The sequence below is a fragment of the Rhamphochromis sp. 'chilingali' genome (assembly GCF_963969265.1).
Source record: "Rhamphochromis sp. 'chilingali' genome assembly, chromosome: 8".
Classification (NCBI taxonomy): Eukaryota; Metazoa; Chordata; class Actinopteri; order Cichliformes; family Cichlidae; genus Rhamphochromis; species Rhamphochromis sp. 'chilingali'.
The window spans coordinates 21,942,272-21,970,217 of NC_137935.1; the positions used below are offsets into that span (position 1 = coordinate 21,942,272).

At 39.9% G+C, this 27,946-nt stretch overlaps 1 protein-coding gene across 1 annotated transcript; it reads left to right on the plus strand.

Annotated features, from left to right (window-relative positions):
* Positions 1–1,982: 1,982 nt before the first annotated feature.
* On the plus strand, positions 1,983–27,346 carry cwf19l2 (CWF19 like cell cycle control factor 2). Its single transcript, XM_080890004.1, has 19 exons — positions 1,983–2,113; positions 4,006–4,116; positions 4,847–4,972; positions 5,306–5,419; positions 5,778–5,897; positions 6,487–6,580; positions 9,205–9,320; positions 10,138–10,672; positions 11,998–12,202; positions 13,438–13,558; positions 14,947–15,048; positions 19,143–19,271; positions 19,777–19,914; positions 24,442–24,654; positions 24,881–24,997; positions 25,148–25,303; positions 25,412–25,492; positions 25,680–25,781; positions 25,910–27,346. The coding sequence occupies exons 1-19, from the start codon at positions 2,021–2,023 to the stop codon at positions 26,048–26,050; spliced, it is 2,814 nt and encodes a 937-aa protein (XP_080746130.1). The 5' UTR covers positions 1,983–2,020; the 3' UTR covers positions 26,051–27,346.
* The last annotated feature ends 600 nt before the right edge of the window (positions 27,347–27,946 follow it).

Below are 27,946 nucleotides of genomic sequence, written 5' to 3' on the forward strand. Positions count from 1 at the left end.
TAAACCCACATCTTAGACCCAGATAAACAGAAACATGGAACTCTAAATAGACATAAACATTACCATAACACGACAAGAGAACAAGAACACAATCCCTGATGCAAACATAAATCAAAACACAATAAACTCAAAATACTGGGTCCAACGGACCCAGAACCGTGACATTATTTCATTTGGTACCTGCGATTAATATCATTTCATGTTTGGAAAAATGAGAAATATCAGATGTTATCAATTCCCTTGTTCACAACTTATAACTGCTGTGATTAGTTCAAGATAAATATGGATTTAATTAATTAAAATATCTTTATGCTCAGTTCTCTCTAATTTTGATTGTATAATGCACTAATGCTGGAGTATAATTGAATAACAACTCCTTCTTTTTCTATAAACACCTTCAAAACTATCTCTTTTTTTTTTTTTTTTTTACTAGGCAGCTAAAAGATCGAGTGGATTGTAGGATAATGGGCTATTGATGTCTGTGGAGTGAAGCGTGGTTATTCCATGTGGCTCCTCTGTCAGGTCAGTAATTGATCGGCAGCTCCTCCGGGACCCACAGAGACAAACACATTAGGTGCTGAGACGGCGGATGGGTTGGAGGCTTTTATTGATAGTGGTTTATTGACTAAGTAAAACAGGCTGCATGTGAGAGAAAACATTAACAGAAAAGATGTGAGTGTACAGTAGTGGTTGTGTCAGACAGCAGTTTCAGCACTTGACATTCTGAGACATGTAAAGCTTTAGTGTTTTCCCTTAGGTGTAGCCTATTTATTTGGGAATCTGCAAGACATTTAAATCAGCTCACAGGAGTCAAGAGACATTTCTACTGAAAGCAAGTCCTTTCCTGATCCATAAGTCATATGTGTGATCTGAATAAGACAATAACAAACCTTGATTGATTTCCTCACCAGCCACTTTGCTAGGGACACTTGTTCGACTGCTCATCCTTCCATTCTCTTTCATTTATCCTTATCAGGGTTGCGTGTGGGCTAGATCCTATCCCAGCTACCATAGGGCGAGAGGCAGCCGGGATACACCCTGGCCAATCTGCACAGGGCTAACACAGAGAGACAGACAACCATCTGCACTCACATTTATGACTATGGGCAATTTATAATCCTCAATTAACCTAACCCCACACTGCAGGTCTTTGAACTGCCGGAGGAAGTCGCTTAATTTCTGCAGCAACATTGAGAGGATGTGGTGTAATTTGGCAACAGGAAAGCATGGATTCATCCTACCTATATCAACAGTTCAGCCTGATGGTGGTGTAATGACACGAGGGGTAATTTCTTGGCGAACGTTGGGCCTCTTAGTACCAGCTGGGCATTGTTGTCACAGCTTACCTAAGTCTTCCTGCTGACCATATCGAATTTCTTCTGTGACCAAACTATATCCATCCTTTGATGACCGCCTACAGCAGGATAACACACCATGTCACAAAGCTCAGATGATGTCAAACTGGTTTCTTGATCATGAAAATGTATTCAAATGTCCTCCAGAGTCATGGGATCTAACTCCAGTAGGGCACATTTGGGACGTGGTAGAACAGGAGATTGGCATAATTAGATTAGATGAAACTTTATTAATCCCTTGGATGGGTTCCTCCAGGAAATTCAGTAATAAACAAGAAGCAAATAAATCTGCAGCAACTGTGTGATGATAACATGTCAATATAGGTCAAAATCTGGGGAATATTTCCAGCACCTAGCTGAATGACTGTGGATTGTAAATACAGTCTGTATTTATGATTACTATCTTCATTGTAGACACTAAAATCACATTCTGTTGAAGTGAATTAAATTGTCATTGTAAATGTAAATGTTAACTGTCAGGTGAAACATTGTGCCAAATCATAAGTGTCCATATATAATGAAATAGGATAAGGGGAAAAAATTGAGTCGAAAACATTGGACGACAAAATTACTGCCGTCTTTTTGAACTACAACAACCACAAAACGACAGTAGTCGTAAACCTCAACGCTTTACGACACTTTACAAAAACATTGACGGCGTTGTTATGGCGGAGTACGGACTCAGTTTTGAGAGTACAAGTAGCATCGATGAAAGAAAAGAAAAGAAACGACAGGCACGACAAGAGGCGCTAGAGAAGGTACGAAATGTCAGCTTCCGAAACCGTATCTCTCTGTTTAAATCTCAATTTGTTTATTTGCCATCATTTTTGGTTTAAATCATACGCGTTTTATTCAAAGGAAAGCTAGCAAGCTAAGTAGGCTAACACCCACAGTCATGTTAACTCTTAGTGTGAGTGTTTTGTGACACAGCAGCGTCTTTTCAGGGAATTATCCGTACTTGTTATATAAATCGGCACCTTTGTGTCGTTTTTGGTCCCCATTTCTCTGTTGGAAAGCTAACAGGACTTGTGTATCTTCACAATAACCCGATGACATTTGTGTATCTGAACAGGCAGATCCTGTCAGGCTCGTAGAGAGAAGGCAAACACTGAATGAGGCAGATAGCAGACATGTGTTTAACAGATGATATATGCCACAGTGTCAGCTACTCGCGCTGCCCGTTTTAAAGATTAGGACGGCCTCGTTGTTATAATCACATATATACACAGTTTGTCGATTGGGCGTTATCTTTTTGCCGTGCAGCTTTGTTTACACTGTTAGCAGATGGAGGTACTCCCACAGAGTGCACCTGATGATGCCTCCAGTAGATGAGCCACACTATCTGCTTTGCTCACACGTAATTGAGGTGGCTAAAGCAAAGAGTGCCACCTGATTTATTATACTGAGTTTAAAGTGGAATAGAAATGATTAATCAATGTCACACATGTAAACATAAACTGAAAGGCCGTTTAATGTTTAAATATTTGACAACTTCAGCCCTCATCTCCTGTGTAATAAGCAAAACAAAGAGTTTGGGGACTGCCTTTTCGATATTGAGCTGTCAAATTCTAATAATTTTTAATGTCAGCTTTTCGGTTTCTGGCCACCGCATCAGGCTAGCTCTGCATCTTCCTGAACTGGTCTTGGAAACTTTGCTCAGATTTTGGTCCTTATTGACGTGATAGCAACACACATGAATTGAGATCTGGTGGCTGAGGAGGGCATCGGAGTACAGTGAACTCATTGACGTGTTAATATTTTTTATTTGTAACATGGTATTTCATCCAGCTGGAAGCAGCCTTCTTAAGATGGACACACTGTGGTCACAAAGGGATAAAAAACACATGCAGTGATATGCAGTTAAACTGTGGCATTTAAACATTGCTAATTTGTTATGAAGGAGCCCAAAGTGTGCCAAGAAAATATTCCCCACACAATTACACAACCACCAGCTGCCTGAACTGGTGATACAAGGCAGGATGGATCTATGCTCCCATGTTGTTTCCACCAAATTCTTACCATATTCTCTTCTGTTATGGCAAGAATCAAGACTCAGCAGATTAGGAGACGGTTTACAAACTTCTGATGTCCAATTTTGGTGAGCTTGTGAACTGTAGCCTCAGTTTCTTGTTTTTAGTTAGAGTGACACCCAGTGTGCTCTTCTGCCACTGTAGCCTCAAGGTTCAATGTGTTGTGGCTTCAGAAATGCTCTTTTGCATACCTTGGTTGTAACGTGTGGTTATTTGACTTACTCTTCCAATAATAATAATAATGGATTGCATTTACATAGCGCTTTTCAAGGCACCCAAAGCGCTTTACAATGCCACTATTCATTCACTCTCACATTCTCACACTGGTGGAGGCAAGCTACGGTTGTAGCCACAGCTGCCCTGGGGCAGACTGACAGAAGCGAGGCTGCCATATCGCACCATCGGCCCCTCTGGCCAACACCAGTAGGCGTTAGGGTAAAGTGTCTTGCCCAAGGACACAACGACCAGGACAGAGAGCCCAGGGATCGAACCGGGGACCTTCCGGTTACAGATGCGCTTCCCAACCCCCTGGTGTACCTAATAAAGTGTCTAATAAATATATGTCACAATGCAAATGCTAGTAAAACTTTTGAAGTGTTTATTTCCATTTTGTCATCCAGGCCAAGCAGCAGTATGACAAGGAACAGAGGAGGAAGGAGCTGAAAAGGCAGAGAGGGGAGGACACTTGGATGCTCCCTGAGGTCAACGAGAGGCTGCAGCAGATAGAAGACGTAAGATGGAACATTTATACTCGTGCAGACAGTGCCTTTAGATAGTTGCATGAACCATCCTTACTGCATTTGCTCAAATATGACTGGCCTCGTAAAAATATGTATTTTTAAGACTTATATTACAGATTTAATACTTTTAATACATTTAATACTTAATTTAATACTTATATTACAACAAAATAAAACTTTTATTATTTCCTTGAAGTAATGGCTGCTGGTACACTGGGGAAATCTTTGCAGTATAATCATTTCTTAAGTTTTACAGTAGGTTTGTGTAATTGATTTGTGTGCACTTTTCTGTGTTGGAGCAGTTTACGTCATGAAATAATTAAATAGGTAAATATGTTTTTAAATACAATTAATCAGTACATTTGATTAATTATGCATTTGATAAATAATTAATTTTCTATTGAAGGTGTAATTAATGACACATTTTATACAATTATTTATCTATTTTCAATTTTGGTTAATTAATTAGACGATTTATTATTTCATAGTGTATTTATTTAGTTCTTTATTCATTTCATTTTGGAAATGGATGTCGATCACTGTTGGAGACACATTCCTGTGTTTGTTCTTTATTGGAGAACTTTAACCTGGGGAAAAGCACACGTGCATATCTTTTATGATTAAGAAATGATTCTGTGGACATTTTTGACAAATTATGGTTATCTAACAAACTTAAGGTGAAGTTAAGAGAAAATAATCATTCCCTCTGCATCTGCTGCAGGAGGGTTCTGTCAAGAGCAAAAAAAAGAAAGAGAAGAAATCAAAAAAGAAGAAAGAGAAGAAGAAGAAGGCCAAGAAAGAGAAGAAGGCGGCAGAAACAGGAGATGGCTCAAGTGACAGCTCACAGGTAGATTACAGAGTCATTTACTGCAGGATTCCTTTAAGCGTGGCCTCAAGTTAAATCCTGAAGATTTATCTCCGATTTCAAGCTGATATCTGATAAATGAGCAATCGTTGAGCTTTGTAGTTGAAGATTTCATATTGTGACATTTCTGAATGATCAAAGCATGTTTATTTTGTTATAAAGTGACATCCCTGTCAAGTGGCAATGCTATTGATTGAGAAGACTGCAGCTCTTGTCACTCTTTGATTGATTTTTTTTTATTTTATTGCTTCCCTTCTTTGTTATCATTTCCTCTCTTATTCTCTTTTCCTTTTATTTCCTCTGACTCTGTGTCAGGACTCTGAAGATGAGTGGGTTGAGCTTCAGCCTCAGACACAGACTAAAGCCTGGCAAGTTCCCAGTGAGTCCAAACCTTCAGAGAGCGACGTCAGCCCAACACAGAATGTCCAGGTCACTTCCTCAACAAGTCTTTCTTTACTAAATAATTATTAGACTCAGAAAGTAATTTTTCAAGGTATTTTTAATTGTAGAATCAGGTTTCCTGAATGATAATGACCTTTCCTTTTTCATTTTTCATTATAAGAGGCGATGCTGTCTATAGAGATATGAAAGCATTTACATGTGCACACAAGCTTTGTTTGCTTTTAAACTGTACTCATACTCATTAATTACTTCCGTAAAGTAGCAAATTTGAAAATGTTTTTGGAGTTTTTCACTTCTTTGTTTGCTGTATATGAGAGGAAACGTGTTATGTGTTAAGTTGTGTATTTTCCTCGTTTAACTCTCCACTGTCTTTCTCACGCCGCAGAGAGACGAATGGATGACTTTTGACTTCCTGGCAATGAAGACTACATCCACTGCTGATAGAAGGGCTGAGAAAGAACGTCAGAAAGAGGAAGAGAGAGCCAAGGCTCAGGCCATTGAACAGGTTTGTGTGTGTTGTTTTTTTTCCCCCACTTAGTTTCTGGCTGCAGAGTGACACTACCCAAATGCATCGCATCATAATAATCTTTTCAGCATACCATGCAGTTTCTGAATCATCAAATTAAAACGAACCTTCTAGTATTTGCTTGCTTTGTCATAACTACTGGGAGCTGGGTCGTGTGATGAGTGTAGCTTTCTTTATAACTGCAAAATATTCACTGCAGAGTCTCTCACAGGTTGAGCATTAACTGTTGGTGGTGCGTGGCATAGCTACAGTTTAATGTACATATCACATTAATTGTTTTAAGGGTGTAACAGAAAACCTACAGTGAATTATGAGAACTGCTCAGCACAGCACGTCCTTGGATTCCTAACAGGATGCCAGTCAAGTAAGAAGTAGCTTTGATGAACTGCTGTTAAGAAAATTAAAGAGATCGTTTATGTCCAAATTGTTTCTCTGCAGCTTGGGTCGAACCTCTCACCCAAACAGTGTGAGTGAGACGTTTGTTTGTCACCGCTTACTGTTTTTGTGCTCCTGTTGGATTATTTAAATGAATATAAGATGTCCTTTTATGTGTGTTTATAATTCTTAGGCTGGTTTGCACAAATTAGAGCTAAACCCATACTGGAAAGATGGAGGAACTGGACTGCCCCCAGAGGAGATGACTGATTCTGCAGCAAGAAAAGGTAACATACTAGACTCTATTGAGTTTTCCAGTTTTATGATTGCGAAATGTAAACCATTCTTTGAGGATTTTTGTCTCATCTCCTCAGAATATAATTTGATTCTTAATTGTATTTGTTTGTTTCACTTTATCATCAGCGAACATGAATATCCATTAGTTATATTGGTTTAGATTGAAGTGCAGAGCAGCTTATACTCTGTACATAATTTAGAGTAACCTAACACTGAAAATAGTGTGCTACTCAGATGTTCCACCTGTTTGTCCCGTTTTCTGTCTTCTCTTGCTCATGTGACCTTGATTGTCATGTTTTCTCTTCCATCCTTCTCCCTTCTGCTGGGCTTCAGCTCAAGTAAATGAGACATTTGACAAATCCGTGGTTTACTATACTGCCCATTCGCTCAAATTGGTATTTGAAATGTTGGCTTTAAAATAAGTCCCTTAAATGTACATTGATTTTAAAACTGGGCCTACTTAGTAGTGTTGTCTTTGAGGTTATATCACACTTTTTTTCCTGTGTTTTCTCAGCTTCTCTTTTTATGTACTTTAAGGACCTTTGTTCATGTTGGCTTGGAAGTTGAGTTCCATATTTAATTCTCATCCTTTGAAGCAACTATCTTGATTTAGGAAAGATCTTGTACATACTGTTTTCGAGTATTGTAAATAAACGTACTAAATGATTTGTAAAATACTATGCGGGGGCTTTAACATCTTCCCTTCCTGCATGCCTTTTAATTGATGGATATTTTATTTGGATACTCTTACAATCTGAGGCCTCAGAGGAACATTCCTACTATTACAAATAGTGACCCTCTCAACCCCACATTTATATTTCACCCTGAACCTGCCCACATTGAAAAAGACTGATTTCTTTGAGCCACAGTCCTACTCAAGGGAGTTTCTGTAAGTTTGCATTGTTTTTTGGGAGGGTTTTTTATGTGTTTGTTTTTGTTTTTTAATTAGCCAGAGACTTTGCTGGTGTTCTGAATGTGCAGAAGAAGGTAGAATAAGATAAAAAGAAAATAATAAAAAGCATGTTTGTAGACAGAAAACAAAATTGGCCGTGTGACAGGAGAGGAAGAGAAAAGCAAGGCTTCTGAGTCGGGGATTTGGGAAAAGAAAGTGAGAGAGCTGCGTTAAGCTGACAAGCAAATTCAGATATGTACGCACGTGTCTGTGATCTCTATACCATAAGTGAAGCTCCCCTTGAGAGCTCGCATAGCCTCTTGTAAACTTGAATTGAAAGCAAAGCAAAATAGGATGAAACAAAAACAAATACATGGAGTATTCATGTTTAATTCAAATTTAGTGTGGTTGAGGAATGTTGTTCACCTCATTTCTCCACACTTTTTTAAAAGAGATAGACAGAAAAAAGACTGTAGTCTTATATTTGTACAGCGTGCTTTAAGGACGACAGAGTTTTAGCTTTTTGCTCTCCTCTCTTCAGCTTTGAAGCAGATATTTAAGCAGTGGCGTGCTCCCAAACACAAAGAAATAAAATGCTCATTGCTGACCTTGACCAGAGAGACATTTGGCTTTGGTCGGTGCATTCGTCATGTCGTATTGCTCTGGGAAGTTGGAAGGAACATTAACTTCCCATAGATTTGAGAAATGTGTTTATCTAGTTTTTTCCCACCTCCCTAATCCTGACCTTGGGTTCGTCTCTATTACTCTTCTTCTTTTTGCCTCAGCCTGGCTTTCTTATTTTGTTCACTCGCTTTTTGTGGATTTTTTTTCTTTGTACCTGGGATTAGGTGTTTGTTTTTGGTTTTGTTTTCTTTTGTTTCTATGATGGTGTGTGCAAAAAGTCCACTAGTGAAAGGCCACCTGGATCTACTGTAGAGTTTAATGTAGATAATGCTAGTTAATGTCTGGTACAGGGTTGTCAAACATAAGGCCTTCGGGCTAGAATCAGCCCAGCAAATACTCCAAATCGGCCCATCTTAAGAAAATGTGAAGGTGTGCATACATTTGTAACTTTTAAATGAAATTTATATTTTACAGTTTTTCCTGTTTCCTTTTTTGTAGTTTTGCATCTGTACCCCACCACAGTGATGTTAAAATTCACAATCAAGATATGATTGAACTGCTTAAAATGAATTGGACAGACTAGCTTACTTTTAAATATCAGGATTATTTTTGAAGGAAAATCCTTTGCACCCAGTGACCATGTGAAATCTAGACCCCGTAGGCTTCACCAAACGTGTGTTTCCACCCTTGAGATGCTCCGCCTGTCCTTTACTGCAGTCACCTTCAGCTGCTGCTTGTTTGTGTCGTTTTTGTAGCATTTTGCATCAGCTCCAAATCTTTCATCTGTGTAATTTGCCATGAAACAAAGAGGGTAGAAGCCTCGCCATGAAACTGCTGTCAGTTATTTGTCCTAATGATTCTGAGCCTTTGAAAATGTGGGGACTGTGTATAAAAATGACTGCAGTTCCAAAACCGATTTGTAAAAATTTTGTAAAACCCTTTGAATTAAAGCAGAGAGCCTGCACTTAAATCACAGCCTTGGTTGTTTGATTTAATTTTGCCTCTGGCATACAGAGGCAAAATGTAAAAAAAATATGTTTATTAAAATAAATGTGTTATTCAAAAACCTAACTGTGTTTTCCCTGTGTATGCCTGCAGGCCCAGTAGTGAATGATGGTGGTCTGAGCTGGCTGAGGAAAAGCTACCAGAGGATGAAGGAGCAGGCAGAGAGGGAACAGCGCAGCCTCAGTGATGTGGTGGCTGAGAGATACGGAGTGAGAATTAACTTTTGCTGCTCTGACACATTCGCACACATACATGTGCACGTAACGGATGATGACGCTGCATAACAATTGAGATTTGGACATAAAAACATCGACTGACGTTCACGTTTATCTTAGTAAGAAAGGCTTAACTGTCAAAGCAAATGCACTTAGAAGACGAGGATTTATGCACACATATTCCCTCACTACTGTGGGAGGAAAGAGACACCTTGGACACCTTGTTCTATTATTAATCTGTGTCTTTGCTGTTTGACATCACACACACACACACACACACACACACACACACACACACACACACACACACACACACACACACACACAGTGCCTGGTGTCCTTTGTTGTGTCACTTTCAGCAGTTTCAGCGTTTGTGCATCTATTTATCAGCGCAGAAAAAATTCACTGTCAGAACATTGTGTGAATAGAGCGTGTGTGTTTCTGTGTGCATGACTTCTGTTTCCTTTGTCAAAACTTTGTCAGCAGCGCAGCTCTTGTTTCTTATAGTAACGCAGCTGACTTTCAGCTTAGTCAGGCAGCCAGAAAGCTGCTGCTTTTTTTTGCCTGATTCATGTTGAACTGCAGTAAAAATACCTTCAGAGTCACCTGCATCTGAGGCCAACAAAATTTTTACACATCAGAGTAGCCTGCTGGAAATTATACACCAGATACATTATGCATTCACTCTATTGTTTCCTGCCACTTTTTGTTTTATGTGCCTTAGGTCCAGAGTAAAGTTCAGGTATGTGATCTGAAGATCTGAACTGAGAACATTTGCCTTGTGGTGTTTTGTATTTCTGTCTTTTTATAGTCAATGGAAGAATTTCAGCAGAGACTTGATGAGGCTGAAGAAGCTATGTACGACCAGAAGAGAAGAGAAGGAGATGGCACAAGCAGAGGCGGGTGGAGGAAAGGAGAAGAGGAGTACAGGGAGAGGTGGAAGAGAAAGGATGAGGACGGGGAAGAAAGAGATCGGTGGAGAAAAAATGAAAAGGACAAAGAATCGTCATCGGAAAGCCGAGAAAGATACCACGGTGGAAGGCGAGGGTATAGAGGAAGAGAGGAGGAGCGAGGTCGAGATGGAGACAGGTATAGAGAAAATGAAAAGGATAGAGAAAGGAACAGGAATAGAGACAGAGAAGGAGAGAGGGACAGGGATAGAGGACGAGGCAGAGATGCAAGCAGAGAGAAAGATGGGGATAGGTGTAGGGATGGAGAAAGAGAAAAAGGTAGGACTGATGCAGCAGCATCATCTTCTGGGCAAAGCTGGAATCAACGCTCCCTCACGCTTGGATCATTGCAAGGCCGCTTCCTCAAACCCTCAGAAGATGATGACAGTGGTGAAAGTGAGTTTGCGTCAAGACCTTTTCTTATATGTACAAAGAAGCATCAATATATTAATCCCATTTAGGGAACATTTGCTACATAATGCTACAGTCATTATAGGAAAAACAGCAATTGGAGATCATGACATGGCCATAAGAATTGTGACCATGCACTATTAATTTGTGATCTTATTCACTTTGCTTTGAAGACGGTGAACATGTCTGCGACCACTCGCAGTCAGCTGATGTTTACAAAGCAACTTGAGTGCATCGAGATGGCGTTAAAACTGTGATAAGACAGTCTGCTGTCAGTTTACAAGGTAGACGGTGGAAAAAAATGCTAATCTGTTGGCATCTACAAACAGAAATTCACATGCAGAGTCCAGCCAGAACCTCATAGATTTGAATTAGAAATTCAGAAATTCCTCCACAAATTCTGATGTAGTTGCTGTAGAATCACATTTAACCACAAAATGGCATATATGGTGTATAAATATGGAATATAAATCCCATATAAATATGGGATTATAACCAGAGTCATACAGTTGGCACCCATTTGAGTCAAGTCACCTCTTCAAATCAAATCAAATCACTTTTATTGTCACATCACATGTGCAGGTACATTGGTACAGCTCTTGCAAAGAGACGTATTGCAGATCTGCAGACCTTTGCTGAGAGTGATTTTTCGGAGGCAGGTTTCCTCCCACCAGGCAACCTATACAATCAAAAGTGATCGCCAGAGGCTGAGGGTGCTGCCTCTGAGTGACTACTTGGCCATTATAACTGCTTGCGATCGGTCACTTGACGATGCAATCACTGGGTAATCAATTTTTGTTTTTCGGTTGTTTTTTTTTCCTTTTATTTTCTCCTTAGTCAAAAGGAGGTGGCCGTCTTATTTTTAATCCTGTGTGAGAAAACACCAAAACACCTTAACGTTGCTTCTTTCAATGTGGATAAGCAGCAGCTCCACTCTAAACCCCCTCCTGAACGAGTGAACTCCTCCTCCTATGCTAAAGTCCATCCACCCTTCGACGAAAGCTCATTTTCCACACTTGTGTCTGTGATCTCATTCTTTTGCCTTTAAAAATTAACAATAATAATGTCAATAAAAATGTCAGCCCAAGGTTAACAAATTTATGAAGTTTCTCAGCAACGATGCTTCATCTGGCGGCACATGGCTACATAACATTTAGGACACTACTATTTACCATCATTGGGCATCAGTTACAATGATTGCAATTAGTCTGCGACTGGTACGTTTGGTACCGACTAGTGACAGAAGAGACGATTAGTCATCTTGTCAACTATTTGTGCACGTCCCTAATCTTTAGTTCGTTCCTCTCCAGCTCCTCAGCGTCTTCCTCCTCCTGCACGACCATCCAAAGGGTTCCTGAAACCCAGCTCTGATGATGAAGACTCCAGCAGAGCTCCAGCCTGGAAGAAGAGCAGCAGTCCTGCCTGTGAATCTGACACCTCTGATAAACCACAACAGGAACACAAGAGAGATGCTGAGAAGACTGTAACTGTTCCTCAACCTGCTGCACCACCAAGGTTTAAAGTTTTTTAAAAATTATTTTAATGCATAAAAACCAAAACTTTCTATGATGTTAAACTGCATAAAGCTGCAATAGGTGCAATTTATAAACATTCTCATATTTTTCTCTCCTACATGCTAGCTTACCTAATAATATCTTAACCACTGTTGCATATGAACAGACAGACTAAGCTCTAAGCTTAGCCAGTTGTCTTTTATCTATGCTGTTTTTTGTTTGTTTGTTTTTTTGCTGTATCTAAAACTGTAAATGGCCCCTGCAGCGGAGTTTCTGCCACAATGCTGTTTGCTCCATGTTTCTGGTGTCGGACATCAGTCACTTTGTGAAAGCATTTGTTATGAGCTCCTTCACACAGCGTTTCCCAGTAGTCAGACTGATGCAGTTTAGCTAATTCCACCATGCCCCCTGCAAGTCTTCTTTTTAAAAAAAAAAAAAAAAGAATTTCCGTCTCTCTTATTCGCCTCTGTATTATACATACATACATACTAATCTCAGACAAAACCTTTTTAGAACAGGGTTTTCAGCATAACCTTGCGTTTCTAACACCGAAATGTTTAATTTATTTTGCAATTTGTGAGACAAACATTATGAAGAATTTAAAAATAACTGCAGTAACTTCAAGTCCAACATGGTCCTTTGTTGTAGGCCAGATGTTGGAGTATCAGTGCTATGTAAAGGCTTCACAGTTGTTCTGTTTTGCCTCATTAAGCTGAGTTGTTTGGGTAAAACGGCACTCAGAACCCCTGCAGCATGAAATGAGTCTACAGTGTGGCAGCAGCATGAAATGATGCTGTGAGAAGTGTAATAGCCTAGAACGACGCTTCCCAGGCTGCAGAGCTAATCCTTCAAGGCAAGGATGTAATGATCTCTGGAGGGCTCAAAGACTCAAATGATTCATAGCACATAAACGCAGAAGCAAACAACTATATGGTTAAAATTAAAACCTTCACAAATACATTTCCAATTAGAAGATAAAGCCTCTTATCAGGGTGGCATCATTGTGTCTTTGAAAGCGGCCGTTTGGAAGGTGGAGTACGGAAAAGTCTAAAGGAAAAGAGGAACACCGTTCAAGTGAATTTTTATTTTTTAAACTTAATGGACAATTTAATTTTGCAGGTTTCTATTTAGAGTTATGAATTTGACATATAGTAAATCGGTGACATGTTTTAAATTTTCCTTTTCACCTCTTTGTTTTAGTGCACCCTTCAGTCTCTCCTCTGTGTGTTTACCTAGGGCTGAGAGCGAAGGCGAGGAAGAAGAAGAGGAGGAGGAGGAAGAGGTTCCACTGTTGTCAGAGGAGGAGCTGAACAAACTAGGGTCCAAGCTAATAAAGGCAGAGATCATGGGCAATACGGTGAGGCAGTTATTTATTACTGCTGACCTTCTGTCAACCTGTTTTAACTCGGGCATTAATTTCCTCCAAAGCAGCAAAATATGTTGAACTGCACTACATTCAGGAGGGCCCAAGACTAGACCTGTTACTCCTTCACACCAAAAGGACCCAGTTGAGGTGGACACCACCTGGGTGAGGTGTTTCAGTCCACCTGGGAGAGGCCCTGGGGCAGAACAAGGGGAAGCACTGGGGAGAACGTGACTCACGGCTGGCCTGGGAATGTCTTCCTAGAACAGCTGGAGAACGATGTCTGTTAGAGCTTAGAGACTTCTTAGACTGCTGCCCCAACACCTGGACCTGGATTAGTGGCAGCAGATGGATTGATGGATACAGAAACGCCTTTAGAACTGACTGTATGCTACAAACATCATTCATAACGGAACATTGTCCGGTTTAATGCAACCTCCCGTTTTGACACAGAGTTGAAAAATCCTCTGGTATTGTGGCAATTCAGTATTCAGTTTGATTAATCGCTTGTATAGTACAATAGTCTCAGATGATCAATAGCATATAAACACACATGGATATGACTACATGAATAAGTCAGAATTTGTTGATGTGAAAAAACCTCTAAAGTTCATATTTGTTGTGAAATCCAGAGTTAAGTTGTTCGGCTTTGTAAATGGCCTGCATTTGTATAGCGCTTTTCTAGTCCCTAAGGACCCCAAAGCGCTTCACACTACATTCAGTCATTCACCCATTCACACACACATTCACACACTGGCGATGGCAAGCTACATTGTAGCCACAGCTGCCCTGGGGCGCACTGAGTTAAGTTGTTCGGCTTTGTGGGAGAGTTGATATTGATTTGCCTTTCCTCGGCACATATGCTTCAACTCTCATCTTTGGATGGATTTAACAGCACATCAGGGGATCTGTTAATTTATAGCATTCATTGATCCGCGCACTCGAGCCTTCCTCTGTCTGTTTTCCTGTGTCGATTCTAAGAGTGCTATGGGATTTCTTCTGGTGCGTGTCAGAGCTGCCTGTTACAGTGTTACCATCCTGGCTATAATCACCTCCCTACACGATAAAGCAATCAAACTATGTCTATGTTTGCACACCTGTGTTCCATAAGTGCAGTTCACAGTCACACACTTGGCTTTAATGAAGGTATCAGTGCACTACACTAACCTCCCACTTTATTAGGAAATCTTACTAAACTGTGGGGACTTCCTTCTCTTGTTTATACTCACCTGATCAGGTCTGAAAGGATCTTTGATTGGTCAAGGTCTCCTGTCTTGGGAAAGTTTTCTCTAAAGCTTTAAACTTATGTTATATATGAACATTGTGTTCTTTGTGTTATAACTAAATTTCTGTTTTTGTGTGTGTGTCTGTGTGTGATTTAGGCCGTCATTGAGAAGCTGAAATCACAACTGGAAGCAGCTCATAAAGCCAAAGAGAAACATGCTGCCAGGAAGAAGCTACAAGAAGCAGCCAAATCAAACCAGGTCTGTAGATACTTTACAAAGTCACCATCTAACTTTATCTAACTAGTTATTGAAAAGGGAGACAGAATATTAAAAACACCTCTCAATAACACAAGATGACCATGAAGCTGTGCGGTTGGTTACAGGGTTGTTCTCAATGCGGTTTGCTTTTCGTGCGAAAAGCCGTGTAGCATTCCTAAATGACACAAAGATGGTCTAACAAGACAGAGAACAAAACATTTTTATTTTTCACAAAAAGGAAAACGTGTTTTTGTACGTTTCTTTATTCCCAGCTTTAGAAACTGTCCCTAAAGACACCTTCCAGATCACAGAAGTCTGACCATGTCAGCTTCACATCCGAGTCACTCAATTTTTGTGTTACGACAGCAGCCTTAGTGGGTCAGCCCTAAAAACATTTACGTATCACTTTTAGTGTGACATAAGACTAATCCACATCTATTAATGCATAGATATGTATAAGATTATGACCTCCAAGGGAATGGAGGAACCCCCACCTCCCCACCCCACCCCCCTAAAAAAAAACACATCCAGAAATTTTGTTTTGAAATCTGTAAGACTATGCAGACAGGAATGAGCCATGCAGCTGTGGAAAGATGCAAAGGAGGCTCAGAATGACTTCCTTAGAGAAGTTTTGAGCCGGATGTCTGTTTTTAGCAGCATTCTCACATATTTATATCCAGCACTCAATGTTGCACACTCACCGTGGCTTTCTCACTTGTTAGTATATCTAAATGAAAGCATGAAGAACAACAATGTAGCAGTGACCTGTTTCTAAATGATAGAATAACAGCATTTTAGCAAAAGTGATAAGGCCAGCACTGTTACACATCCTGTATCTGAAAGGGTGAAAGGGCTGATATATACAGGACTAAACGTGTCCTGTGTATATAACACACACACACACACACACACACACACACACACACACACACACACCTTCAGATGTAAGTGAACTCTGTTGTCATGGGGGACTGCTTGTAAAAATAATTTATTTGTTTGAAGTCGTGTTTCTGTTCAGCTCTTACGTCGCGCTGTCTGGAAACTGCTCCTGTTCAGCCGCTTCACCAGATTCCTAATGAGACACAAATGTCTTGTAGTGTGCTGACGCACTCTCCTATCAGAGGTCAGGATAAGTGTGCATGATGTATGTATGTGTATATGTTTGAAATAAGAGAACACCAGTGGGGCCAAGTGAAAGGGGCCGGATGCATGTGCTACCATGTCTGTGTCCATAGCGCAGACAATTCAGTCCTCTAACGTCAGGGCACTGCTTCTTCTCTACTTACTGTCTTACTAATGTCTTACAATTTTCTCCAGCTAAACAAAAACAAAACTGAGGTAATAGTCTTTGGCGCCAAAGAAAAACGATTACAGGTCACCAGAGAACTTCAATCTATACATCTAAAAACCACAAACCAGGCGAGAAATTTGGGTGTAGTGATGGATGCAGACCTAAACTTAGAAAAACACATTAAGACAATAACAAAGTCAGCTTACTATCACCTCAAGAATATATCAAGGATAAAAGATCTGATGTCTCAACAGGACCTGGAAAAACTAGTCCATGCATTCATCTTTAGTAGGCTTGATTACTGTAACAGCATCTTTACAGGTCTACCTAAAAAATCAGACAGACAACTACAGCTCATTCAGAACTCTGCTGCTCGAGTCCTCACTAAGACCAAAAAAGTGGACCACATCAGTCCAGCTCTGAGGTCTTTACACTGGCTGCCTGTCCGTCAGAGGATAGACTTTAAAGTTCTGATGCTGGTCTATAAAGCTCTGAATGGTTTAGGACCAAAATACATCAATGACCTCCTGACCCAGTATGAACCTTCCAGATCCCTCAGGTCATCTGGATCCGGTCTTTTATCAGTTCCCAGAGTCAGAACCAGACACGGAGAAGCTGCATTCAGCTTTTATGCTCCTTATATCTGGAACAAACTCCCAGAAAGCCTCAGATCAGCTGAAACACTCAGTTTATTTAAATCCAGGTTGAAGACTCACCTGTTCTCAGCTGCATTTGAATAAAACACCAAATCCACACTTTAAGCTTAAATTTCAAAACTTACATTTAACTACTGATTTTATCTACTGTTCTGATTTTATCTGTTTTGATTTTATATACTGTTGTTTGTTTGTTTGTTAATTAGTTAGTTAGTTTATTTGCTTGTTTTATTCAATTTTAAATCATGCTTTTTATTTGTTCTTGTTTCTAATGTCTCTGTAAAGCACTTTGAATCACCTTGTTGTTGAATTGTGCTATACAAATAAACTTGCCTTGCCTTTTCTGGCTTCACACGCAGCTGGATACCCAGACAAATGGTTGCATATTTCTTAGATGAGCAGACGCTCAACAACTTTATAAAGACATGAAAAACAGTGTGATTATTCCTATAATCTGTAGATCATTATTTGTAGGTTAGGCCAGATTTATCCCCAAGAAAGGCTTCCCTGTCCAAATGAAAGGACTAGAATGAAATACCTGGTAAGGGTTCAGGGAAAATGTAATAATTCTTAGGTTTTAGTGCACTTATCAGCCGAGAGGTACTTCAGCACTGTAAAGATGAAGTGGTTTTGATTTGCACTCATTTGAGATCCTTCCAGTTTGTGTTGTTATAGAAGGCAGTTGGCTTCTTTTCAGTGTTCAGTGTTTTGACTCTTGTTGAATGTCTGGCTTGTATTTAGTGTTTTTTTTTGCAATGTGTGGAGACTTAAGGCCGTACTATAGTGACTAACGTGGAGGAAATATTCTCTTCTATTATTTAGATTTTTGTCTTCTCACCCATAGAGATGGGAATCACCAGGCACACCACAGTAGAATATTACACAATACTTCACTGCTCACATAAGATTATTGCAATTTTTGACATTTTGTGAGATGCTGAGTTTTGCAATAACAGATATTGTGATTTATCACATTTTTCAACTGGAAATTATCTCCTTAAAGTTAAACTTTGTCATATCTTTTAATTCAATAAGATAAAGTTATCCTACTCTTGAAATGAAATCGTCAAGTATACCAACACTGTGACTGAAACCTGCCATAAATGTTGCTTCGAGACAGTCGGTCTGCGATCGCTGTGATACGTGATCGAATGGGTTCAAGCTAACAATCTGTTTCTGATCGGAAAATCCTAAAAACCGAGTAGAGCCAAGCTGAGCAGGTGCTAGTTGAAAAGAAGCTTTTGTCACCACATGTTGCAATCGGTAGATGCAAAGAAGATGCTGTCTTATTTTGACCCACGTGACTGAGGCATTGGATGCTCTGAAATAGGAAGTAGCTTTGTCAAGCTTGGTGCGCCCAGTGTTGGATGTTTTTTTTGTTGAGATGTAAGTTTGCTCATCTAACATTACTGCAGGATTTGCGTGCATGAGGCCAGCCCTGTTGTTCATAGTAGTCCCAGAGTATTTTAATGTATTTAATAAAGTATCTGTATTTTGTGTGCCTCTGTTGATAAAATGATACAATATCGCCATGTATCCCCACCCTGACCCAGTTTTCATTTTCATGTGGCGTCCTCTCATCTTCTTTGTTCTTCTTTCCCGTCTGCCTGTCAAAACTTTAAAACTTTAATTAAACTGCAGTTACACACGTCTTTCCTTCTGTATTGATCGAATCAAACTGATAACTCTCACCAAAGTAAAGATTAGGAGAGTATACGTAAAATATGGAGATGTTAGTCCTGTGTTTTATTCAGAATGATATGAAAGCTCAAGTCCAGCCCTTTCAAGCCATTTAAAATTTCACTGCAAGTAGGATGTATTTTTATTCTGAAGGAGCCCAGATTATTAGTTGAAACTCAGCTGCTTCCTCTGTCTCGACAGCCTGTGAAATCTGACAGATCCACAAACATTAGATCCATCCTCCTCCTCTGCAGTGATCTGAGTGATGAGACTGAAAACGTCACCTTGCTAGTACATTTCAAATAGTTTTCTTTTTTAAAATATCATCAAAACTTGTTTTTAAAATTACCTTTCTTGTTACAGTTTGTGGTTGTTGAATGGTTAAAGGTTGAGCGCCTGCACAGATATAATTTTGTGTATTTACAGAATTAAATAGACCTTAAAATTACCCACTTGATTTGTTTCAGGCCTCAGATGGGACCAGTGAAGACCGGGAAATCCTGCTGTTCAGAACAGATGAGTCAGGTCGGGCCTGGCCTGTCAATGCCCCATCTGGACCTCAGGAACAGCACGGAGGACGGCGAAAGAAGAAACCGGTAAGGAAAGAAAAATTATGTAATGCAAGAAATTAGATAAATAATCTATTTGTTGTATCAGCTTGCCAACGCTTGGGGGGAAGGAAAAAAAAAAAAAGACTGAGAGGGTCCTGGGCATTGATGCAACAGAGGTGTTGAGAGATGGGGAGCTAATAAGAGGCTTGTATCCAGCTATTTGACTTCTTTTTTTTGTGATATTCATCGTGTGTGAAAAGACAACAAGCACCTGCCTCTGAGCTGAAACTTGTATACAAGAAACAAAGCCCTCAGTTTATGGTCATTATAAATTTATAGAGCAGTCTAGTCTCCTTTATTCTTCCTGATTCTTTTTTTCTGTCCACTGTCTCGCACCTCCTGTCAAATATATGATTTCAGATGTTTTGAATAGACTTTAATCTTCTGGGAGTGCTTATTTTAAACATCACACCCAATTTCCAGTGATTTCAAAAAAATCTTGTCTCTCTTTGCTTCTTTTTCATACTACTGTCTTTCTGTCTCGTTTCAGATCGAGACGCATGTTGACGGTGAGCGTGTCCGTTACTTCCAAGATGATGACAATGTCGGTCTAAAGGAGATGGTGAGAAGGGAGAAGATGAGCTCTGCACAGGATCAGAATGCCCTTTACTCTCGTATGGCTGCCAAGGTAAGAAGACATTTCACCATAATTGTGCAATATCTTTATTTAACTTCTGAAATGCTTATTTATTTACAATATAAATCGTATAATCTCTTTTTTTTTTAGTGTTTAGGTTTGAACACAAGCCGACTAACACAGAGAAAAGCTAAAAATCAGCCCAAAGAGACTTCGAAGCAATCGCTACTGCTGTTGTACTGTAGAACCATTTGTAGGGAAAAATGGAGGCTACAGTGCTAAAAGCCTGATCAGGTTCAGGCTGTGAGGATGGGGTTGGCATGCACTCAGGCTTAACATTGCTCTGGATACCTTGTTAACTTTGTGTTAGCATGTTGTTTGTGCAGATGCTTTCAAAGACCGTATGTTGTGTTAGCAGTATAATGCAATTTTTTCCTGTCCTGGATGCAGATTGCGCTTTACCGTTTCACTCTTGTCCTTCTACGCAATTAAAAATAAAGGTAATGTCCATTTCCCCACTCCTCAGAACTTGTATATTTCCACCATTTTCTACAAACTCAAATCAGCTGATTGTAGTATCAACTGATCAGGGCGCACACCTGGTAATATGCAGCCACTGCATCTCCAAAAGACTGGAAACTTTCACATTGGAGCTTTGTTCTGCAGTGCGTAATATTCATGTCAGTGTCTTCTCGACATTGTATTTGCTTTGTTACTCAGGACAGCAAAAAATTAGTTGATTAAAAAAATTAATGAAAACCCCAACCAAGTTTTATCCCTGCAGGACCAATGAGGCGCATCTTTTACACCTTTTCTTTGTTTTGTTTTTAATTTAAATTTCCTCATGTTTGCGAACAAACAGGGCTCCTGTCCACAGTCCTGAAACAACAGCTAAGCAGTGTGCGGTATCCCTGCCACTATATTATTTTATATTTTATCTAGGAAACAGAAATAAAGGAGGCAAAAGTAGGTTTTTATATTAATTAAGGACATAGTGGATCCAAACAAACAAAAGCCGGTTTCAATCTTGGGGGCTGGTCTTGAGTCACATTGTAGTGGATACATGGAAAAGATCTCTGGTTCGAGTTAAGTTAAGGAGCAGATACAAACCCATCGGGGGTCACAAGGCGGTGTGCTGCCAGAAGCTGGTCTCAAACCTGGATAAATGGCAGGTTTGCATCAGGAGGTGAATCTGCTGTAAAATCTGTGCCAGTCCGACTGCTCTGGCTACTCCCTTTGGAAATAAAGGGAGTAGTCGAAAGCTGCTTCTTTGAGTCTGAGTTCTTTGAGTTCATACATGCTGTCAGGGATGGGTTTTGTTCTTCTCCCATTTCAGACTGGGTTCATACACTGAAAAAATGTAAGCAATCAATGAACCTTGACAAATGCAGGGCATATTGATTTTTGTCTGCTTATACCCCTGGCAGCAGGTAAGATCAGCAACACACAAACTTGAAGATAGTGGACACAAAATATGGCAAAACTAACTATGTATGCATGTTAATGGGAAAGATTACCCCCCTTTTTTTCTGTCACACTTCTCTGAGGAAAACGGCAGCATTTAAAATTTGCACCGTCACATCAGTGTTTGGTTCGATGTCATTATTGGTTTCTCTCCACTACTAGCTGTCTCTGTGAGACTCTCTCAGCCACTGTGTGGTTGAAATAGACACACAGCAGAAGATGAGTTCTGACAGGTTGCGGTGCGTGTGTCAGTCTATCAGCAGCTTTGCAGCCCGCACTTTATCATGAGCCAAGACACATTTTCCTCTTTCCTCCTTATGTTTTTTTAGCTGTTTGCTTCTTCTCTTGGTGCAGGTTGGAAAATGATAAGAACCTGTGCAGAAGTCATAGAGTGTGTGTATGTGTGTGTGTGAGAGAGAGAGAGCAAAGCGTTAATAAACAAAAGGATGGAGGAGTTGCTATGGAAATTAAAAAAAACCCCACACACTTAAGCTCTGTCCACATTTTTCCTCGTCTCTGCCTTTCTTACTCGTTTACGTTCTCTTGCTGTCTCAGTCACTCAGCCTCACTTATATATTCACTACACATATGTGTGTCTAAAATCTCACACGCACAGACACGTTCTGCACCTACAAAGAGTGACACTAAAAATACATCTACAGTTACCATGGCAGGACTTCTATAAATACTGCTAATCACAGCTATAGATTGATGATTTACAAAGAGAAAGACAAACTCTCTATTCTCTCTTGATATCACACTCTGCTTCCCTCTTCGGCCCTTCCTTCTTATCTTTTCTGCTTTATCTATAATTATCCGTCTAAGCCTTTTATCCGCTTGTCCGTGTTTTTCTCAGTTTTATTTAACTCTTCTCCGTCTTCCTCTCTTATCCCTCCAATTCTCACCAAGCCAGTCGTATGACTTCAAACGTGTTGGTTACATTTTCCAAAAAGCATAGGTGCTTGTTTGTAAATGTGGGTTTTTGTATGCAGATGGTACGGCTGAAATGGTCATCTCAGGCGGCCCATCTGGCTGCGTGTCTGTTCAGCCAACTGTTTGGTCCAGAGCACGATATCTCCCCAACTACTGAACAGCTGCTCACCACAGTGCCATCAAAATAACCCTGAATTTACCTTTGAGAGGCCTTTGTTGTGGTCCTGATATCTTTGATCGGGTGTCTTGAGGTAGATAGTTTTTCCTGATTTTGTTAATTGGAAAAAAAATGAAATAAATAAAAATTAAACAAGTCGCAAATTCGCTCAAATCAGATAGCTGTGTTTGGATCATCCTATTGTCCTCTTTTGAAGCATCAACTTTTAAGAGAATTGTATTATATTTTGTATACATTCATTTTGTTGTCTTTATTCTTTTTAAGCATAATTTAGGATGTTTGTAGTGCAGTAAAAATACCACAGCTTAAACGAAAAGCAGATGTGAAATTTAAAAGTGAAATAAGAGGTCAAATGTGGCCTGATGATGTCTGGATGCAAACTATAATGTGATTTTTAGTACCCGTATTATTTCCTGAGTGTTGCCAATACAAACAAAGACAGCTGAATTTTAAGCACAGTTTACAGATCAAAGATATTTTATGAAAGTTTGACCTCTTCTTCAAGGTCAAATAAGGTCACAGTCAAAGTAATTTAATATTTAACATCCGCATATATCATGTGTTGTCAATACAAACAATGGCAGAACAAAACACAGTTTTAAATAGCAATGTATAGCATTATTATCACTTTGAGCTTCAGATCAATTTGTTGAACTTGAAGGAGAGGTCAGAGGTCAAATGTGAAACATTGTAAATCTTTATTTGGTACTTTCTGTACTGTCGACAATACACACCACACTTCATATTTATAAGTTTTAAGGCTTTTTGTCCATTTTTGACCAATAAATCATTAAGTTGACCTTGAAGACGTTGATGGATGAAAGGCAGATTTTAAAGGATTGTTAACATGAATTCACTCCTCCACAGTTCAGTTAAAACTTTTCATGCTATCGGGCTTACAGACAGAAAGAATGACACACACACACAAATGCCACCAAAACAGAACGTCCTTCATTGATGCAACAAATGACTAATTGTTTTATCTTGTATGTGAAAAAAATTTAATTGATTAACATTCCCACACAAAAAATGGCATGCTAGTTTATTTATTTATTTTCAACAATCACATATTTCATAATGTAAACAGTGACTGCAGTGCATGGGTATCCAAAAACAAAAGAAATGCAGCTTTGTGTGGCTCTAATGCTGTTTTATCAAGAACACACAACGTAGTTTTCTTTACCGTCACCGTGCATTTTAACATTTTTCTGGAAACGTTATGGTCGAACATCAGATATGTCGGTGTCTTGTGGCTACAGCAGCGTGCTGTATTCACGATGTATAATTTAAATTGCATCAGGAGTGCATCCGTAAATAAAACATCAGCGGTGATAGTGAGGACTGACAGCATGGTTTGGTTGATTTATTGCTATCGTATAATGCTTAATTAGTCTGTGTGAGAGTGCTCGTGATGGCATGTGTGCAGTAAAATAAAATTGTCTGCTCTTGGCTTAATGCGGTATGTGCTTTTGCACACTTCTATGCCCTCACACTCACTCCTACACACACACACACACACACACACACACACACACACACACACATTCCCACCCACACTAAAACTAATCCAATTTTCACTCTCACACACTCACTCCTACACAGCGTATCATGTACACACACACACTTGAGCGACGCTTGACTCTCGCTCTCTCAAATACACACAGATTCCAACCTGTTGCTGGATCACCATGGTGACAAGACTCAGACGTAGAAACACTAGAGTCAGCGTCCTGACGAATACTGTTAATGCACAGAGAGTCGACACCTGCGTGCATTTAGTTGACACTACAGCAATGACTTAATTAATAAATAATGACAGTTTCAATCGCTTTACTGTTTTTAAAAATGTATGTTTTCTCTTTTTGTTTGAAAGTCTGAAACAGGAATTTCAAACCGCAAAATACACAAAAAACAACATCAGACATGAGAGAAAATGTATAGAGACGCCCCCCTCACCGTTTCTGTCTCCGTCTCTGTCTCTTTATCGCTCTCCTCTAATCTAGATGATGGGGAAGACGGACGGCGACAACTACACGCTGGACGACATGTTTGTGTCGAGCGCAGCGCAGCGGGAGGGTGAGGGGAGGGAGGAGGAGAGGATGAGGAACAAAGCCATCGGGGAGAGTAGGAGGCTGGCTGCCTCAATGGAGAAATGCCAGCACTGTTTCAGCAGCAAAGAGCTCCAGAAACACCTTATAGTGGCGATAGGAAGCAAGGTAAGCGCTGGTTAACGCAGGCTGTTATGGGACAAGTAAAAGGAATCTGTGCTGGCATACTTGGATCCTCAATTGTTCGAGCTGTCCATCAAGGTATAATTGGAAATATAGATGATAAAGGTGGGCTGTGATTACTTTTGGAATGTCGAGAAGGTTTAAACCTCATAGATTTATGCATGCTTTGCTAAATTTCATCTGTGTCTGTGTGTTGTGATCTTGTTCTTAGGTGTACCTAAGCCTGCCCGCAGGAGTGTCGATGACAGAGGGCCACTGTCTCATCTGTCCACTCCAGCATCACTGCTCTGCCACTGGCATGGATGAGGATATATGGGCAGAAATGCAGGTTAGCCCATCAGTGCTCGGAATACTGTTGCTCCAGGCTACAGGGACAACTTTTATCTGCATTTATAGAACAGTGGCAGAAATCATTGGAGCCAAATTGCTGCTATAAAGTGTAACTGAGCTCACCTCTGTGCCACTTTACTGCCCTCAGCTGTTCCGACGTACTTTGGTGCGGATGTTCGAGGCCCAGGAGCTGGACTGTGTGTTCATGGAAACGCACATGAATCCCCGCAGGAGACAGCACATGGTGTTAGAGTGTATCCCACTACCCAAAGAGCTGGGAGATATGGCACCTATCTATTTTAAGGTGTGTGGACCTCCTATCTCTCATCAGTCTAATTGAGTGTATTGGTTGCTTTGGGGTTTAAATAGCCTTTCTATTGTGGTTTTTAAAAAACAATCTGTGTTCTCTTAGAAAGCTATCATGGAGTGTGATGAGGAATGGGCCATGAACAAGAAGGTTGTCGACCTCTCTTCGAAAAGCATTCGGCAAGCTGTAGGTTAATTTTTACTCTGTGCAGTTAATTCATTCTTAATCTGGTTACTTAGTATTTCTCTCTGTTTTTGTTCTGCCCTCTGCCTTGTGTTGTTTTCTGTGCAACTTTTCTTTCAACTTTCTTCTTCTGCTCCTCTGTGTTCCTTTTGAAATGGTAATTTTCATTTTTATTTTATTGCCTTCCCAGGTTCCTCGGAGTCTGCCATACTTTGCCGTAGACTTTGGACTCCAGGGGGGCTTTGCTCATGTCATTGAAAACGAACAGAAGTTCCCTCATTACTTTGGCAAGGTCAGCGGGTGTTTTGAGACTCTTACACGTCATGCATCTCCTTGGGCTTTTTTCTTTCGTTTTTTTTTTTTTCTGGTTACAATACAGTAAAATTTCAGTACGAGTGACCTCTCTTTCTTCTATTACAGGAAGTTGTAGGAGGCATGCTGGACTTGGAGCCTCGGCGTTGGAGAAAGATGATTAAAGAAAATTTTGATGACCAGAGGAAGAAAGTGTTACAGTTTTCACAGTGGTGGAAACCACATGACTGCACCAAGACTCAGGGCTAGAAAAATTCTGTTTTATTGTTTTGTTGTACTTCTTACACAAACCACCATGTGTTTCCCAGTGCAGGGATCGCATTTGATGAACCTGGTGTAGAGTCCCAATTTGGAATTTAACATAAATGTGCTACTAGCAATGTTACCATGAGATAATTTTCACTGAAATAAAAATAAAAGGACAAATGAAGAAATGTGTTTCAAAAGTTTGTTTCAGTTACATATGTTTGCATAATAAATGCATTTTGTCGCTACATATATGCAGTAGATAGTATGTGTAAAATGTTAAAATAACAGTTTTATGTGACCATAATAGATCATTTCAAAACTTTTCCCACCTTTAATGTGACCTCTAACCTGCACAATTGAATATAGTTTACATCTGAGAGGTTCCAGAACTAATTGGTATTTCTTTATAATTTTTTAGGGTCTTATAATATAAAATGCTTGAAATGACAGGATGATACTGCCACCGCCATGCTTTACCATAGGTATGGTGTTCTTTTGGTGTTGCAACACCAAAACATATCTTTTGGCAAAAATTTCCCACATGTTTTTGGGAAACTTGATTTTTTTTCCGGGGAGCTTTGTTTTTGCAAATTGTAGCTGAGCTTGATTGTTTTTGTTTTGTTTTTTTCTTTAGTCCATCTTGCAACCCTACCTCAAACTCCAAACCTATGGAGAATATTGGAGTTTGTCGTTCCAAGTAGTATACAACCAGCATGGTTGCACTTTCTGGAAATTCCTGCAGCTCCTTCAGTGTTGCTGTAGACCTGTAGAACTTTTGGCAGCCTACTTGACTAGTTTTCATCTTGTCTTTTCATCAGTTTTGTGGGGACAATCAGTTCTTTGCAATGTCACTGTTGCCCCAAAATCTTTGGGCATCTGCCGGAAAGATGAAGATGAAGAGGAATGTAACCTTTCAGCATGACAATGACCGCAAGCATACATCCAAATCAACAAAAGATTGGCTTAATCAGAAGAAAATTTAAGGTTTGGGCATCCCATCCAGAGTCCAAATCTAAATCCTAAACGAGAATGTGTGGGGCAATGTGAAGGGCTGTGCACAAGAGATGCCCTTGCAATGACAAGCGGACAAATACTGCCATGTCAAGGTGTGCCATGCAGACTAATACTGAACGCTGTGATTAAATCAAAATGTGCATTTGTTTTGATGTGTGTGCACAGTTGTGCAACCAGCTTACATTTTTATTTTTGTGTTTTTACTCACAGATTTGTTTGTTTTTTATAGTTGAATTGTAAATGTTATAGGTCACATTAAAGGTGGGCAAAGCTTTGAAATGATTCAACGTGGTCTGATTATTTAACATCACAAAAACCTGGCCCTTTAATTGTACAGTGGATACTAAATTAAAGCCCTTGTCTCTATGCCATACCCACCATTCTCATCTCTTGCCAATGCTGCCCTTCTCTGCCTTTCCAGCCGTGGGATTTAATTTCTTTCCCAGTGGTCTCATGATCCTTTCCAGCTGTCACTTAATTCTAAAAGAGGGTTCCATGTCATCACCACATAGGCAAGTGTACACACATGCTCATATGTCAGAGCATTGCAACCTTTAGACCTAGTCTGTTGTGGATACACGCCTCTCGTGAGCAGTGGGCAGGATTGCCCCAGCATGCAACCTTGGCAGTTTTTCGGTTAGAGCATTGGCTTTCTTATAGGTTTGCTGCTTCATTGACCCCTGTTATTTTCAGGTTTCATCTGAGATACTGTTTGAAGCATCGGCACATCTGGTTTGTGCTGAATTTCAAAGAATCACACAGAGAAAGATTTGATTTTGCAGAGTTTGTGTATATGGTCACAGATTATTAAAGAAAAGCACTAAATTAGGATCCTGTGTCAGAAAACATAACAGAGTGACTGGGTACCTCACTGCAGTTCCT